The 18,632-nt window shown below is 33.9% G+C and overlaps 1 protein-coding gene across 1 annotated transcript; it reads left to right on the forward strand.

Moving 5' to 3' along the window:
- The first annotated feature begins 3,254 nt into the window (after window positions 1-3,254).
- LOC131048050 (uncharacterized) lies at window positions 3,255-4,795 on the forward strand. Its single transcript, XM_057981892.1, has 4 exons — window positions 3,255-3,361; window positions 3,485-3,708; window positions 3,959-4,502; window positions 4,645-4,795. Exons 1-4 carry the CDS (start codon window positions 3,255-3,257, stop codon window positions 4,793-4,795), a joined length of 1,026 nt encoding a protein of 341 aa, XP_057837875.1.
- The last annotated feature ends 13,837 nt before the right edge of the window (window positions 4,796-18,632 follow it).

The raw sequence follows: 18,632 nt of genomic DNA on the forward strand, positions 1-18,632 counted from the left end.
TACACTTTTTAAAAATAAATCAAATCCAAAGTAAAATTTAAACTTCTAAAAAGAAACTTTCTCTTACTATGTTTCTTTCGTTTTACTATAATATTATTATTATTAGTGCTAATATTAGTACTATTTCTAATTATGCTTGTGATGATAAGAGATTATTATTATTATTTTCATAATTAGATAATATTATTCTAATAATAATGATGCAAATATTTAACGTTCTTTATGTTGTTATTAAGAAATATTATATTTAAAAAGTAATTGCAAGTTAGAGACTAATATTAGTTTCTTGCCATGTTTTTTATAATGTCACTAATAATAAGGTCATTTTCTTTTCATAATAATGAACATAGTAATATTGACAATGTAGCATTAATACTATCAATATCACTATTGAGAGTAATGTGAAGTTATTTATTTGTATTAAATGTATATGTAATAATTTGTAAGTTTGTACTAAATTCTTATGTAGTAAGAAAGGAGGAATTTGGTCACAATGTTGTTATGATTTAAATTATTTTCTAGTGAGAAAGGAGGAATTTGTAAGTTTGTATTAAATTCTTCTTTAGTGAGAAAGGAGGAGTTTGGTCACAATGTTGTTATGATTTAATTATTTTAATGTAATACTAATGAGTGAAATAAAATTGATATTTCTTATATGATGATGAGCTAATCTAATAACGATGGCATCATAAATAATAATTTCAATTTAATAAATGGAAGTTAAATTGGCTTTAGTGTAAATTATTGTAATAGGATCTTAAGAGTAATATGAAAGCCCACTTGTAATTTATATTCCCAATGGTTCAAACTCATTCTTCATTTTCTAATTTAACAATATATTAAGAATCATGAGTTGTGAGATAAACTCAAACCAAAAGATTTATTGTATAATTATCATTTGTAATTCTATAGAATTGATGGATCATTTATGTTTCATAGAGTTAATTAAATCTTTAGGATTTCCTTGCATATAAATATCATTTGTTAGGTGTGAAGGATGATGTAAGACACAAAACTATATAATGGTCAAACAATAATTAATTTTGTTTATTAATTTGTTGTTTAGTAAAATTGATGGACAATAGAAAATATTTATTAAGAGTTAGTTTAGCTATAGTAATTAGTTATTATTTTGATTGGTAATGATTTTGGAGAGTCATAATTGTAGATCTTATTAGTAATACTCATTGCGATGTGAATTAGTATCACATATGGAACTTCTAGTTAGACCAATCTAGTAGAGCTATCAATATTTGCTAAGTACTCTAATATTAAGTTGCATCCAAGATTTAATGTTGTTGTATTCAAAAAAAGAAATTATTTGTGTTTTTGCCTTAGCAAAATTTGGGCAAGAAACAATAGTTTATTTCTTCATCTTGATTCATGGGATGTGATTGAAAATATATATAAAACTGCTAATAGTTACATCCAAGAACAGTCCCAATCTTATTTTATGAATATTCACCATTTTTTTGTCCAAAACATAATATTGTTTAATCATTATCATCTACAAGATCACAGTTATACTAAGTACCTATCATGAAACAAATACCTATATTTTGCATGCTTAATTATTTAAATTGGATAAAACTCCTAAAAAAATGACATGATAAATGTAACCTTATTTAATTCATTTTTCTCCATCTCATAACATTTTTTTGTCATGTACAATAAATATTATGAAATTACATGTACATCTTGCTTGGCACAAATATGGGACAGCACTAGTCATGTGTTAAAATCAATTGGTAAAAAATTTCCAATGAGAAGTGGTAAAAGTTACGATAACGACTCAAATATTTGTGGTCCTTGGAGAATTGAAAAAAAAATGTAGGTAATCTTATCTATTTAAAACATATACACTTTGTTCAACACTTATATCTATAAGGACTACTGGGCATTTATAAGTGGTCACTTTCAGAAATCAAATAGTATATGTAAGGAATGCTTGGCTAGGGCATCCTTATCTTTTAACAAAAGATTTAAAGAAACATCAGATGTGTATAGAGAAACTTGCATTTTATGCATTTTTTCTCATTTTATTTTGCATCTATTTTAGCATCCACTTACAATAAGATTGTGTTTGATCAATTTAACCCCCTTAAATCTTGAGAAGCGTAAAAAAAATAGTTTGCACAAATGTGATCTCTTACACAACGAAACCAATTTTTCGCTCATATTCTACAAATTTTTATTATCCAAGACACAAATTCACTATGATAGTGTCCACCTAGACTCTCCTACCATACCATGCATGCATCCTAGAAATACTTTTTTTTTTCAACATAACAGTAGCTCCAATATATCTTTAATGGGACCATAAGAATGCTTATTTATGTAACTTTACATATAATAGATCACTTCCCCTAACTTATACTTACCATCCATAACTATGCACCTATCTCCATACCCATAGCATCCCACATTTGTACTTACTTATACATACCATCCATAACTATGCACCTATCTCCATACCCATAGCATCCCACATTTGTACTTAGAGACACACAGTCTAAAAAAATACTGGCATGCCTCTTAGGCACCAATCTTTACACTTTTGGACACTCATAGGTGTTATGACTAAATCTTATATATAATAAATAAAGTGGGTGCAACCATACCTATAGATGTCTATGCAACCACCATACCAAGAAGACATAGAACATCTAGTTTTATCACTAATTGAAAACTTGATTTTGACTTCAATTTACCAGCAAATAAGGGGTGAAACCACATTAGTATAGACACCACCACAACACTTGGATGTCGATGCATCTTACAAAACACTACCATACAAAGAAGACAGAACATATAATATCTCTCACTTAGAAAAACACAATTTGAACTTCAATTTAAGATTGCAATTATATCATATTTTCGTTTTGAACAAACTCTCTATAATGTCGCCCTTGCAGTTGTTCGGCATCAATCGTTGGATATAAACAACGATACAACGCAATTGGATAATGCCCTAAACAAAAAGAATATGCACTGTGCATGTCCTTCATGAAGACCCAGATAAAAATTTCGAACAACAAATTTTTTTGTCTGCTACTCCAAAATTGTTAGAAAATATATGGTACCACCATTAAGTTGCAGATTCTTCTGGACAGCAAATCGAATCGCCTAAAAATCTGTTGAAAACAGCTGTAGAATGCCCAACTTTTAAACAAGAACGAGGCAAATAGCTCCTTCAAATGTCTATTAATACCAACGATCCATCATTACAATGCACTTACAAAAAACCCACCAATATGACTTCACTAATTGTGTTGAGATCTGTTGCATTTCTGTGTGCTTTTGCTGCCATAGCCAACGCAGCTGATTCTTCTGGTTCCATCCAACCTCCTATAGGAAACAAGTAAGAAGATTTAGTTTTGTTAAAAGTGATTTTATTGTCAGTATATTCAGTTAACATACTGATCAATCGTTTAACTTGTATATTTAGTTTGTCTAATTGAAATTATGTTTGTTCCTTGTCTAGATTGTTCATCATACTGAAAGGCAGAGGCGTGCAAGTTTACCAGTGTCAACAAAACCTTTCATATACTCTCGATCATGCCACTGCAGATTTGTATGGATTGATGGATTTTAGATATTTGTATCCAAAAGGACAACATTATTTTCTTGCTTATGCAGATGGACAAGGAGGCAAGCCTACCTGGTCCTATTTTGGTGAGCAGAGCAGGACTACCAGTACAGTCACAGGTCTGTGGCAGTTAAACGAAAACTCTTTAATAAAAAGAATGGGTTCTTACAGCCCAGAATAAACTATAACAAAATTTATTTGTTATAAATCACTGTGTGAGGATAAAACTGAACTTGATTAGTATAATATCTATACCTTCACTTTAAGGAGATATTACTATGGTGAATCATTTTTTATAGATCTACCATAGGAGTAAGAGTAGATTTAAGAGTGAATGAAGAATGATATGATTATCTGTGGCCTTTGCAGGAAAAGTGATTGGAAGAAAAGAAGAGTTAGACACAATCCCAGACCTATTGCTGCAAGCAACCTCCCATAGTGGCCCTGGTGCCTTTGATAAGATCTCCTATGTCTCTCGATCTAAAAGCAAAGGTGGTGTTGCACCAACAGGTTGCAATAATACAGGAGAAATCATTCAAGTAAATTATGAAGCGTTTTATAGTTTTTACATAAGAGAAATGAGTAAACCTGTGAGCCTGCCCTTAACTCTTTCAATTTCAAATACAAATGTACCTGTAAAGAGCTACTTTGGTCAAGGCATGCAAATATACTGCTTCAATGGATCTGCATGGAACTTTAAAAATGTTTCAGCTGAACTTTCATCAGTTCCTGGACAAGAGGTCATTGGAAAGCATTATTTCCTTGGTGAGCCAGATCAGTATGGAGGGCAACCCACATGGGAAACATTCATGCCCTACAGTAGGGTAACTGCAAAGCTCCAAACTCGAGTAGTAGTCGATCCAAATTCTGTTCCATGGCTTTCTTTGCAAGCTACAACTCATATGGGCAGCATGTAAGTTTCTTTGCATATTTTTTATCTATTTAACATTAAAATTATATCAAAATAAATTTATGAAATATTGAGGTTTGATTTTCCTAATAATTTTAACATTATTGACCTGATTATGTTATTTTATTGTTAAATTTTGTTGCAGATACTTGTTGACATCCGTCTCTTATGTGCAAAGAGTTTCTACAACTGGAGGAAAGCCTCCTGAAAGCATTAATGGAGCCCGAATTGGAGATATCTACATGTCTCCATATACTGCACTATATTGGTTTTATGCACCCCAACGATCTATATGAAGAGTTATATGATTAGTTTTGTGTTTTAAGCATGCTAGGACAACAGTGATCCTTTTGGAAAATAAGATACAATGTTATGTGAACTTCACTTGCATTGACCAATATTTGATAACATTTTATTGAGTTTTAATAAAATATTGAACGTTCGTTTGGTTTATGATATTTTTTATTTATTATTTTTAATAAATATTAAATATAAAAAATAATAATAAACAATATTAGTAAGTTTTTTATTAACGGATATTAAGTTTCTACAATTCATATGTTAGAAATTGGTGTTTCTGGATAAGATTGTGTGAAGTTTTTAATCATTCTCCATGATCTATCATCAGAATGATAGAGAGAAAACAGATAATCCGAATTATGGATTCGGACAACAACACCTAAGTGAGAACCTGCGGTATTGTGGATAAACAAGATAACACGGAATTCAAGCAAGTCAAAAAGTGATCTATTGCATTCAAAAATTGAACATATAGTAGGTCATGAGATTCCAAGGGTCACAATAACCCTTTGAGAATCGAAACCCAACAGTCACATTTGATTATTACATAATAAAATCTAAAAACTACGAAAATTTCAAAAAACTATATGAAATTTTGTCCTAACTTTAACTAGTCATAACTTTCTGCTCAAGACTCGAAATTATGAGCCGTTTAACTTGTTGGAAAGGTCTCCAAGAGTTAGAACTAAAGTCTTAAAAGAACTTGCCTAGGGCAAAGTTCTAAAGGACAGGCCAAACTTTCAAGGACTGAAAATGCCCCGAAGGCCTTCTAAAATGAAAATTACTAACATATAGAAAAACTAAAAAAAATATTTCAAATTTTCTTCTGATCATTACTCCCCCCTTGAAGAGAAATGGGCTCCATTGCTTCAATACTCTGAATGAGATGAGGGAAACGGAGCTAAAGCTGCTCTTTGGTAAACCACTTTCCTTGTTGAGGGATCTGCCCTGCTCGAACCACTTTGTATAGATAGATCCGTTGTTGTTTGAGTTTTTCCACTGTGGTGTCCACAATCTGATCACATTGGAATGGAGAAGCTGCTCTTGATTTCAATTATGTAGTGGAAATTGTTTCTGCCACATGTGCAACATCTAATAGTGGAGGAAAATATGGCTTAAAGAGTTCCATGTTGAAGACTGGATGAAGACCCAGAAATGGGGGTAAATTAAGCTCAAAAGCATTATCACAAACTTGCTTGATGATTGTGTATGGCCTATAATGCAGAGGGCGAAGCTTCCTTTTGGCACCCTGCAATCTTTCCTTCTGAATATGTAGCCACACCTTGTCCCCAACTTGAAAATCATGAGGAGTACGATGCTCATCATGTCTCCCCTTATATTTCTTATTGGTATGCTCCAAGATTTCATGGACTTGTTGTTGCAGATGATGAATTCTATCAATGAACTAGGCTGCCTTATCTTCCTCCTTACCAACACGTGGAACCAGATTGGGTTGAATAAGTGGTATGTTAACATCCATGGGTGCAAGTGGCTGATAACCAGGACAGACCTCAAATGGACTGTGCCCAGTGGAACTGTGAATTGCCCTGTTGTAGCTATGCTAAACATATGGAAGAATTTCATCCCATGTGCAGGGGTGTTTTGAGTGATACATGTGTAGGATGTGAATGATCATCCGGTTCACTACCACAGTCTGGCCATCTATTTGAGGATGGAAAGCAGTAGACTTTGTTAATTTTGTGTCCATCTTTTCCCATAATGTCGACTAGAACTTACTAAGAAACATGTTGTCCCTATCTAAAATGATGGTATTCAGCAAACCAAAATGAACCCAAATGTGTTCAAAGAAAAGCTCTGTAGTGTCCTCTACAAAAATTGTTTTTTTACTAGCAACCTTGCTATAGTGATCTTCCCATATCAGCTTTTTGCATTCTGCATTGGGCAGACAGATTTGGCCAAGCTGACAAAGCATTCAATCCAACAAATAGAAATCATTCACTTGATGTCCCTTCACTGATTGATTATAAACATCTACAAATTCAACATCATTCACATACAAGCAAGCCCATGCTTCAGTTTGATGACCACATGAGTCCAATACCATATTGATAGTTGCAATCGGAGGCCTACTCAAACAATCTACTACTTTGTTAGTGCTTCCCTTCTTGTGGCGAATATTGAGATGAAATTGTTGAAGATAGGTTGACCATCATTGATGTCAATCATTCTGCAACTTCCCTTGTGTTTGCAAGAATTGAAGAGGTTTGTGGTCTGTGTGGATGACAATCTCCTTACCCAAAGTATAATCTTTCCACTGCTTACAGGCTTGAACAATAGCATACAGCTCCTTGTCGTAAGTGGCATACCGACGCACTGTATCAGAAAAATTGTGACTATGATATGCAACTGGGTGACCATGTTGCATAAGGACAACTCCCAAGGCGTATTCTGATGCATCAGTTTGTATTTCAAATGACTGTTGCAAGTGAGGAAGAGATAAAACTGGTGCAGAACATAATCTTCATTTTAACTCCTCGAATGCTTCTTGTTGAGCACCTGTCCATTTAAACTTTGCCTGTGTTCCTCCCCGCAATGACTGATTTAGAGACCAAGAAAAATGGGAAAATCCCAACACAAATCTGTGATGAAAGTTTGTCAATCCAAGGAAACTTCTTAACTCCGTGAGATTTCTAGGAGATGGCCAGTTCTTAATTACTTTTATCTTCTCTGGGTCAACATGGACACCCTCACTGTCAATAACATATCCTAAGTATATGATACTCTACATACCAAAGGAGCACTTTTATTTGCTTGCATAAGGCCCATGATCTTGTTAGGTTGAGAGAATTTTCTCCAAATGTTGCAAATGTTCATCCCAAGTTTTGCTAAAGATGAGTATGTCATCCAAATATACCACCACAAAAGAATCAAGGAATGCTCTAAGTACATCATTCATCATTCTCATGAATGTTGTTGGGGAATTTGTTAGACCGAAAGGCATCATTAGCCACTCAAACAATCCCTCTTTAGATTTGAAAGTTCTCTTCCACACATCAGCTCAGTCAATTGGTGCTTGATGGTATCCCAATTTCAAATCATTTTTTGTGAAGAATCGGGCCCCTCTAAGCTGGTCCAAGAGGACATCTATCTGGGGAAGTGGATACCTATTTTTGACTGAAATTTTGTTCAAGGCCCTATAGTCAATACAAAGCCTCCAAGTTCATTCCTTTTTCTTTGCCGGAACAATGGGATTGCCACAAGGTGATGCACTTGGAAGAATATGTCCCCTCTCAATCAATTCTAGTATTTTCCTCTTAATTTCATCATTTTCTAATACTGATCTATGATAGACTGGTTCATTAGGCAATGGAGTTTTTGGTATCAAATCAATAGTTTGTCTAACTTGGCAGTGTCTAGGTACCCCAATTGGTAACTTAAACAAATTCTCATATTTTATCAAAATTTGGTCTATTGATCTTTTCTGTTGTATTGTGGTGTTTTTGATGGCATTGGAATTATATAGAGACTTCCTTTCTTCTTCAGAATGAATCATCAAGAATACGAATGTTCATGTTTTGGAAACCAACCTCCTACATTGCTTAGCACTAATCAAAGAGGTAGTGTATGCATGGCTTACCTCTGGTTTCAGTATTTCTGCTCACCTAATTTGATTGTCACGCTGCGAGGTTTAGACTTAAAGACACCATGGCGCTGGTACATAAATGGTTGTCCCAATAAAACATCACAAACATCTAAAGGAGCCACATCACAAATTACTTCATCTTTGAAAGGTTTTATTGAGTAGGAAAGGTGACACTGTTGGTGCACTTAGATATTTCTCCCTTTACTCACTCATCCCATAGAATAAAGTGTTGTTGTTTTTAGATTCAATCTTTTCATGATCTCTGCTGACATTAGGTTCTTTTGACTTCCACTATCAACAATAAAGTGCAGGGCTTTTCCTCCGACCCACATCTGTGAATGAAACAATCTCTCCTCATCCTCTCGGGGTAATATCTTTGTAGTGGCTATTGTTTCGTATGGATCAACCTCAATGACTTGTTCATGAATTTATTTTGTGCAAGATTCTACCACCTTGGGTTCTTCCTTGTCCTCATGCATCTCCATCATTAAACTTTTTATTGTTCTACAATCTTTTGTATTGTGAGAGGGACTCTTGTGGAATTCACACCACATATTGTTCTCTTGTGTCTTCTTCATACCCCATGCCTTTTTCGTTGGTGAATTGGGAGAAGATTCCTTGGAGGTTTGTTTCCACGAAGTTTTGCTACCTTCACACTTCCATCTGTTATTTGCGAATTTATACCTCCTTCCTTTCTGTTTGAACTTCTCCTCAATTTTTGTAGCAAATTTATATGCACTAGGCAAAGTCTCTATGTTCAGGAATTCCATTTCAGTTTGGATATACCTATGGAGTCCACTCTGATATTTTAAAACTCGGTGCTTCTCACAATCTTTGATGCCAAGTTTTGCTGCTAAGGCATGAAACATATTAGTGTACTCTTGAAAAGTTTCATCTTTTTTCTGCCGAAGCAATTGCCACTACATATATTTATGTTCATTTGCATCTATAGGAAAATATTCTTCCTTTATGTGCTCTAGGAATTCTCCCCATGTGAGATTTTATCAAAAATGAATGTACTGCCAGTTTATGCTGCCTTGGATGCCAACTTCGCTTCCCAAGAATCTTTCACATGATTTTCAGCTTTGAGAAGAGCGAAATTTATTTTCTCTTCATCTGAGAACTGGTTGACAAAGAAATACCTTTCAATTTTTGAAACCCAGTCATCAACGACATCTGCATCAATCTTTCCTTGAAATGTGGGTATATCGAAATTCAATTGCACCTTAGATGGTGTATATCCTGTGAATGGTGTGTTTGTAGGTGACCCTCAACTTTCCAGCATTTTCTTGAACTGCTTCATCATTTCTTCACATTGTTTTGTTAATGCATCTGCAACCAACTCTTTAATGTCATCGTCGGTCTGCAACTTAGCCATCTGCGATCTTGTGTGTCTCGAAGGAAGGCAATCTAAAGGATTCCTTCTTTCCAGCCCCAATCTTTGATATGTTGATCGTGTGTGATATGACATATGGGAGCAAACTTTCTCTGATACCACTGATCCGAATTATGGATTCAGACGACAACACTTAAGTGAGAACCTGCGGTATTGTGGATAAACGAGAAAACACAAAATTGAAGCAAGCCAAAAAGTGATCTATTCCATTCAAAAATTGAACATATAGTAGTTCATGAGATTCCAAGGGTCACAAAAACCCTTTGAGAATCGAAACCCAACAATCACATTTGATTATTACATAATAAAATCTAAAAACTACGAAAATTTCAAAAAAAATATATGAAATTTTGTCCTCACTTTAACTAGTCATAACTTTCTGCTCGGGACTCGAAATTACGAGTCGTTTAACTTGTTGGAAGGTCTCCAAGAGTTAGAAGCTAAGTCCTAAAAGAAATTGCGTACAAAAATGTTCTAAAGGATAGGCCAAACTTTAAAGGACTGAAAATGCCCCAAAGGCCTTCAAAAATGACAATTACTAACATATAGAAAAATTTAAAAAATTTATAAAAATATTTCAAATTTTCTTCTAATCAACATAATTGAAAGATTCCTAATTTTTCATATTATTTTATGGATAAAATATTATTAAATAAATTTATTTCAAAAGAACTGTTAAATAATTTTTCAATAGATATATTGATTTTTAAATAAGATATAATAATTTATTGTGAAAAGAATAAATTGTTTAGTATTAAAGAATTGTCATTATAATCATTTTAAAATATTTTAAGAGAGAAAATTTGAACTTTGTTCAAAATTATAAGAAGTTTACAATTTTAAAAGATGAATAAAAAATAAATAAATGTATCGGAATAAATGATTTCATTAATCACATACTAGTATAGATACAATAAATGCATCTATCTAAAAAAATGCTTGAGAGATTTCAATTTAGAACTATTTTATTTAAGTCAATACATGTAGACATAAATGTTGTAGTGAGCTTATTTTAGAAATATTAAATTTACATGTGTAAAAGGTTGTCAAATTCAACATAAAGATAAGAATTTTTCCTAACAATTTATTTTAGATGGCCTAGATTTACTACATGGGAGTGAGAATTCAAACCCAATGTTTTGAATGTCTTGCACTTCTAAATTTATACTATTATTACGTAGTTTATTTAACTTCTTTCTCAATTGAAGTTTTCCTTTTAATATAATATAAATTTAAATTCTCTATTTTACAATAGTTTCTTTATAGGAAGCATGATAAAAAGAATAATTAACCAAATATTTTAAGCTTCTTCATATTGATTTGGTTTTGATGGTTGAGGAAATGTCTTGAACTCAACTTCCTTATTATGAGGGTATCCCCTTCAAGTGTCATTGTTTCCTCTCCATTGATCATCTAGCTATGGATTGTCCTCTCTTGCATTGCAAGAGCTATGCTACATGTTCAAAGGATTTTATTGATAATTACTTGACTATCAATGCCTCTAATTATTCATCAAGTGATTTCTCCCATGATGGCACATCTCTTTCTTTTGGTGTTTCTCTAATGCCCTCGAAATCTATTGAGTAATCTCCTACCCTCTCCTTGCAAACCAACCTACCTTCAATTTTGGATCCTCCTTATTGTTCTTCTCATGTTGATGGATTCTCTTACCCTATGGGGGGATCCCTACCTAATTCATGTTGTATTCTCTTTTTGGACTCTCTTGCATGTTCTATGAGACCTCTGTGTGGGTATCTCCTCATCCTTCCCCTTGCAACAAGTATTCGACAGATAGTATTACTTAGGTCCTATTTTTCTTAGAAGGAAAGTTATTTCTTATTCCTCTTCCTAATCTCATACTTGACTTGGGTTTATTTATGTGAATTGTTGTCTTAATCAGTAGCTTGGCTGTAGTTGTTCCTCTTTCTCTTGTTTGTAGTGCTTCTCTACAATTTATGGTATGTTGGGTCCTATTTCATCCAACCTTTTTGAATCCTTTGTACAAGGTCACGACCCTTGTTTCTTTCTTACATTAATCAGAAAAATACATTTTTAATTCAAAAATGATGTAGAGAATTTTTTATTAAATATTCAAAAGTAGAGATACATAGAACTCAACTTCTTAGAAAGAGGAAGTTATTTGAAAGGAAAGAGAATAGAAATAGTGGGAAGAATAATCCATGAAAAACTTTTAACAAATATTGGTGGAGAAATTAGGGATGATAGTAGAAAAAATGATCTCAAATATAGGTCTAACAAGTTTTTGGATTGGCGTGGATTGAAAGGTGGTCAATCATATGCAAATCAAAGGAAGTATCTTTCTTCCAATTTTGAGAAAGTCTTCAAAGTCAAAAAAAGAAAATTGAAATAGCCTTAGATTTGATAGGATAATCCTACTATCAAAACTCTTCCTAGCCCATATAGAATTAAAAATGGAAAAGAGAAGTATTTCAATATAAAGTCCACATGGTTTAACGAAATCGGAAGACCCTTATGGTTTGCATCATGATTATTCCTTCTTAATATTTTCTTAAGATTGGTGAAATTAACCTTGCAATCCTATGCCATTTTCATGTGTCTCAGTAATCCTTAGAATTGGTACTTTGACACCTAGGGTCATGTGTGATAAAAATGTTAGAGTAATTAGATAATCACCTTAGTAATTAATTATTCAATCATTAATTACCTAGATGTCATATTAATCTATTAAACTTAAGATAAAATTAGGAGTTATTTTCTACAAAGCTATCACAGTCTATTGCTTACTCATCCAACTAATTGCACCACCAAATAAAGTAAATGGATCTTCTACTATCAATATCACCTGCCCATTCTAAATCCACATAACCATGAATATCAAGGGAAATCATGTCTCCTACCAAATTACCATGATAACACAAAGAATACTTTGAGGTACCCTTCAAATATCTGAAGACTCTTTCAACTGCATCCCAATGAACTCTACTAGGATTAGACATATATCCAAAAAAAACTGTCACTGCTTGGGCAATGTCTAGTCTAGTACAGACCATATCATACATCAAAATTCAAACTACACTCTGGTAAGGCACTCTGCTCATGTCTTCCATCTTTAATGGGGATGTAGGACAATCTGAAATAGATAATTTTGTTCTAACTATAAAAGGAACACACAATGGTTTGCAATCCTACATGTTGAACCTCCGAAAAATTGAATTCACATACTTACTCTGGCCTAGCCATAGCTTTCTACTCACTCTATCTCTTCTAATCTTCATCCCAAAAATGTGTTTTTCTGCACCAAGGTCTTTCATTTTAAATTGAGTAGTGAGTTGAGACTTTAATTCTGAAATCATGTCTTTCCCTTTACCAATGAATAACATATCATCAACATATAATTTAATGCAATGTACCAAAAATAATTATTGGAATGTTGTCATTGATATTTTTGTGATCTGGCAACATGATTCCAATATACTTTGGTATGAATTCGACAATCTTTGGCATACATTTGACTCTGCCATATATCCTTTTGGGTTTGCATTGCTCTGTGTTTCTAGATGTTCTCATAAAATTTTGAGAATATTTTTTGTATTTGGTACAACGTCTATATCCAATATTTCAAATGATATTTTTTTGTTGTGACACAGTTATGGATCTAGTAATAGTATACCCTTCTTACCGACATAGTGCAATGTGAAGGTTTTGATTCATTCTTCTCCAGAATCATCGACTGTATGATAGTTTTGGTGTTTTCACCTGCTTCGTGATTGTGGAGAAGTATTTTCTATTTTGGTCGACTTCTCTGGTATGGTAAGAATAATTGAGCAATAGCATGTAAAGGGTTTTTTTTGTCTAACCCTTCCTTCAATTGAGCCGACTTGAAGAAGACTCGATTTGGTATATATACAATTGCTTTGTGAAGGATAGGAATCATGATATTTTGATCATATCATGCGATCTATAGTGAATGTGAAAGTGATTATGTATAGGGAATATGAAAGTGATATGTATAGTGAATGTGAAAGTGATTATGTACTTCATCGGAACTGTATCTAATGCATATTATAGATCCAATCTTAATAGTTCAAATTTTGTAATATTAGTTGTAAGTCATCCTCTGGCAGTGAGCCATCATATTTTTGGGAAGTGAACCATCCAACAGTGATCCCTTCTTCAGTGAGCCACCCCTATATTCTATAACCAGTTATATAATATTGAGAGTTGATCCTCTCTGTTGTTTTTTCCATCTTGGGTGTTCCATGTATAAAATATGGTGTTATGTGGTGTACTATATTTTCCTTATTGTTCATTCTATTTTTGCATATTAAGTTATGTTATGTGGATGGTTTTTTAAAAAATTTAATAGATTCAAGAGAATATTGATTCACCCTTCCCCTCTTAGTATTCTAGATGTTCAACAATTGGTATCAGAGTGTAGATGGCATAATTGATGCGCTTAAATAAATTACAGTTGTTATGTTTTGTTATATGGCAATGTAATGAATTGTTGGTTTTTGTAGGTATAGGTAGTTTTCAGGTGGTTGGCATCCTTAACTAACGACCAAGGGTATATGTAATGAAGATGATACCAGGAACAGATAATTATTGTTACTGTATTAATCATTACATGAGGAAATAAAGCTATATCTTTTTTCCACATATGTTCTATTAATTATTCCATGACATTTGATTCCTTTATTCATGTTCATGTACTTGCTACATTCGATTTACTTTCTGGTAATTTAAGAACTCACACTATAGGGAGTAAATTGTTTTGCATCTTTTCCCATACGAATTCAGAGATCAATATAGTGGCAGGCGATAGGCACGTATAATGGGTCGACCATTCGAACAACAATTGATAGTAACTGATAATGATAGACAAGTGGAAGTGATGCAAGCGAAAGTACAAGAGGATCAACTAATGATAAACTTGGTAGACCTATGGAGGTTTCGGTCACCCAATACATGCAAAGGGAATCTCTGGAGAGAGTTGTCCCTGAAGGCATGGTGCATGATGAACTCACGGTCAACACTATTGTCTTTGATCTTCTCAAAAGTCTTCTAAGATTGTTGGTGTAGAATTTCATCAAATTGCAAGACCAAAAAGAGGAAAGCAACCATGAACATTGTCAGCAGAAGATCCTGCAACGATATGAAGAACAGAATAGATGTCATACCCCTGGCAATTAATGTCTCTATGACCAAACACAAGTTGACAATGTATTAGAACCACTCGAGAGCTAGGAGAGGGATTAGTATGAAGATCTCTATTGGCATTATGGATGAATTGATTATGTGTTGCATTGATGTTTTGTCATTGATGACAACACTAGTTATTATGGATGGTTACCAGCAGACAGGTTTTGGTTATCGGTAGAAGATCTAGTGTTACCGACAGAAGATTATCTATTGGACACTTCCAGTATGTTTGGATCTATGGAGTATGTTTGGTTACATGTGATACATGATTCTAGAGCATGTTTTGGTCAGTTGGTATTGACTTGGTAATTGGATTCTATCATACACTCTTGTAAACCCTTACTAGCATTGGTTTAAGGTTTTACCGGCAAAGCTTTCACTGAGGAATCATGACAGGATGCATAAGTGGTGTTGGTGTGGCTTCTAGATGGATTCAAGATGCTGAAGATATTCTTTGATCGTGCTTCAACTACTTGAAGACATTGCTTTAGCGTGGTAGACTCATAATAGGTCCAGTGCCTATCTAGGTTATGGAGCGATATCATGTTAAGGTGTACTCCACACGTTACCGGGATTTTTTGGGATGATTTATGGATTTTTAATTGTTGTTTTGGTCTTAAGCCGACATGGCATATAATTATAAAATGAATTTATATAATGATTTTATTGTAATATCTTTTAGATGGTCGACCTAGTTGGTTTAGGTCTTAGGGTTGGTATAAATGATTGTAAGATCTCATTGTAGATCAGAGATCGTGATCATAAATTGTAATATCTTACTCGAAGGATCGGGTCCATCATAGGTGATCATATTGGGATTAAGGAAGAGGTCAAAGGCCTCTAGTATTGAGTTTAACAGGGACTGTAATCAAGCATGGTAGATGTTATCTCTAACAGTTCACTCTATTGGATTGTTGTCCATTTATCTTGAGGTGGTTTTAACCTTTGTAGTTAGTGAGACTCTTTTGTAATGAGCAGTACACTCCAGGCAGTGTGCCTTCCAGCATGTGTAGGCCCCTCATTGTAACACATACTTTCTACAGAAGTATCATCTGACTATGGGTAGGCTTCCCACCATGGTTTTTCCCTTTTCGGGTTTTCCATGTACAAAGCATGGTGTTATGTGGTATGGTTGTTTTGCATTGATTATTTGTTTAATTGTTGAGTTACATTGTTTACCGGTATCTGTGTCTACCATCATCTATTTCTTCTTTACCAGTATTTGACTATTTATGTGCTTTGGTTTAAGGTTGTATTGTGGATTAAATGTTATAATTTGTTAACAACTAATTCACTGCCCCCTCTCCCAGTTGTTTGTTGGTTATCCTAACAATTGGTATCAGATCCTTGGTCCTCTATTGCAGAAGCTTAACCGCTTGAGGTAGATCCTATGGCAGCTAACACTTCTAATCCATCGGCAACTATTTTCAAAAGAGAAATCCCTAAGCTTGATGGAACAAATTATGAGATATGTAAATTTCGAATGGAGACTCATCTTAGATGTCTTGGCAAGGATATTTGGGAGATCACTGAGAAATGATACACACCTTATGATCCAACATCTGGCAATCTTTCTCCTACAGACTTGGATAAGAATATTGAAAATGATTGCAGAGCTAGAGAAGCCCTCTTGTGTGCACTTATTGATCAACAGATCATGGGATTGAGTGATAAATCATCAGCAAAGGTTATGTGGGACAAATTGCAAACTCTAAATTAAGGTGACCCTACTGTCAAAATTGCTAAACTTGATGGTTATCGATTAAGATATGAAAAATTGAAAATGGAAGATAATGAAAGAATTGTTGTATTTATGGAAAGAGTAAATGAGATTGTTATGGGAATTCAATGTTGTGGAGGATTTCTAAGTGAAGATGAAATAGTTTCCAAAGTCTTGAGAGCCCTTCCACTGGCTTACAAGATGAAGGCAACTACAATTAATGAGTTAAGAACAATAGAAAACACTTCAGTTAATAGAGACATTCTGATTGGGAAATTATGTACTTTTGAGCTTGAAGATTTTGGATCTTCTGGAGCTGTAAAGTTTGAACCTTATTTTCATGCATCATCGTCGTCGTCGTCATCTACTATCAAAAGTGATTGGAAAGTCCTATATGCAAAATAATTGGAGGACATGAGGAAAGAAGATGAAGAACTTGAGCAACTTGAAGCCTTATTTGCTACAAGAGTACCTAAAGGACCGACAAGAAGTAAGTATGAAGGAAAAGCACATTTTAAATGTTTTGCATGTAATAAGATTGGTCATTTTACATCTAGATGTCCTAAAAGGATTGCAAGGTTTGAGGAAAGAGTTAAGAAATCTTTTAAGCCTAACCAAAATAGATATAGATTCAAGAAAAGTAAACAATGCTACATAGAAGATAAGAAAGGAGTAACTGATGACTCTGGGGATGAACCAACAAAAGAATCTGCTAGTGGATCTGGCAATGGAAAGGAATGGGTGTTCTATGCTTTGAAGGAAGATTAACCGAAACTGGATATCAAAAATGAAGAAAAGGCCCTGGCAGCAAAAGTTGAAGATAAGGATGAATGGGTTATTGATAGTGGATGCTCACATCATATAACTAGAGATAAAGGGAAATTTTTGTCGCTCCAAGAATACAATGGCAGTCAAGTCAGATTTGGAGATGACAAAGTATGCATGATCAAAGGTAGAGGTATTATTTCTTTGGATGACAAGCATAATACTGATAATGTCTATTATGTAGAAGGTTTAAAGCATAATCTTTTGAGCGTTGGTCAATTGGTGGACAAGGGTTTTCAACTTCAGTTTAAAGATAGAAAATGCAAAATCATTAACAAGACCGGTTTGGAGATTTCAACCGGTATTTAGACTGGAAGTAATATCTTTCACTTGAACACTGGTAATAAGAAATGCTTAATTGCTCATATTGATGAGATTTGGTTATGACATAAGAGGTTGTGTCATGTTACTTTTGATTGTATTGTTAAGATCAGTTTGACTAAGGCAGATAGAGATTTACCTAAGATTATGAAGCCTCACAATCTGGTATGTAAGGACTATCAATTGGGTAAGAAAGTTAGAAGTTCTTTTAAGAGCATACACGATAAATCTAATGATGTACTTGATTTGATTCACACTGACTTATGTGGTCTAGAAAGGACTAGAAGCTTTCAAGGTGATAGGTATTTCATGTTGATTATTGATGACTATTCTAAAATGATGTGGGTGAATTTTCTAAGGGAGATGTCTGAAGCTTTTGAGAAATTCAAGATCTTTAAAGCAAAGGTTGAAACTAAAACTGGTTTGAAAATCAAATGTCTAAGATCAGATCAAGGAGGTGAGTTCACTTCTCATGAATTTAACAGTTATTATGAGACAAATGGAATCAGGAGACATCTATCTGCACCTAGGACTCCTCAGGAAAATGGACTAGTGGAAAGAAAGAATAGAACCATTTTGGATGTAGCAAGATCTATAATGATGGAAGCCAAATTGCCTCATATCTACTAGAGAGAAGCAGTGAGTACAGCAGTCTACACATTCAACAAAGTTCACATCAAAGGTGAAACCGGTAAGACCCCTTATGAACTATGGTTTGGACATACACCTATTGTTAATTATTTCAGAATTTTTAGAAGAAAATGCTATATCAAAAGAGATTAT

This window comes from Cryptomeria japonica, chromosome 6, assembly GCF_030272615.1.
Source record: "Cryptomeria japonica chromosome 6, Sugi_1.0, whole genome shotgun sequence".
NCBI classification, from domain to species: domain Eukaryota; kingdom Viridiplantae; phylum Streptophyta; class Pinopsida; order Cupressales; family Cupressaceae; genus Cryptomeria; species Cryptomeria japonica.

Coding starts and splice junctions, on each gene's coding strand:
- LOC131048050 (XM_057981892.1), top strand. CDS start 3,255: ATGACTTCACTAATTGTGTTGAGATCTGTTGCATTTCTGTGTGCTTTT. Junction 3,362..3,484: donor CAACCTCCTATAGGAAACAA/GTAAGAAGATTT, acceptor TTCCTTGTCTAG/ATTGTTCATCATACTGAAAG. Junction 3,709..3,958: donor GACTACCAGTACAGTCACAG/GTCTGTGGCAGT, acceptor TGGCCTTTGCAG/GAAAAGTGATTGGAAGAAAA.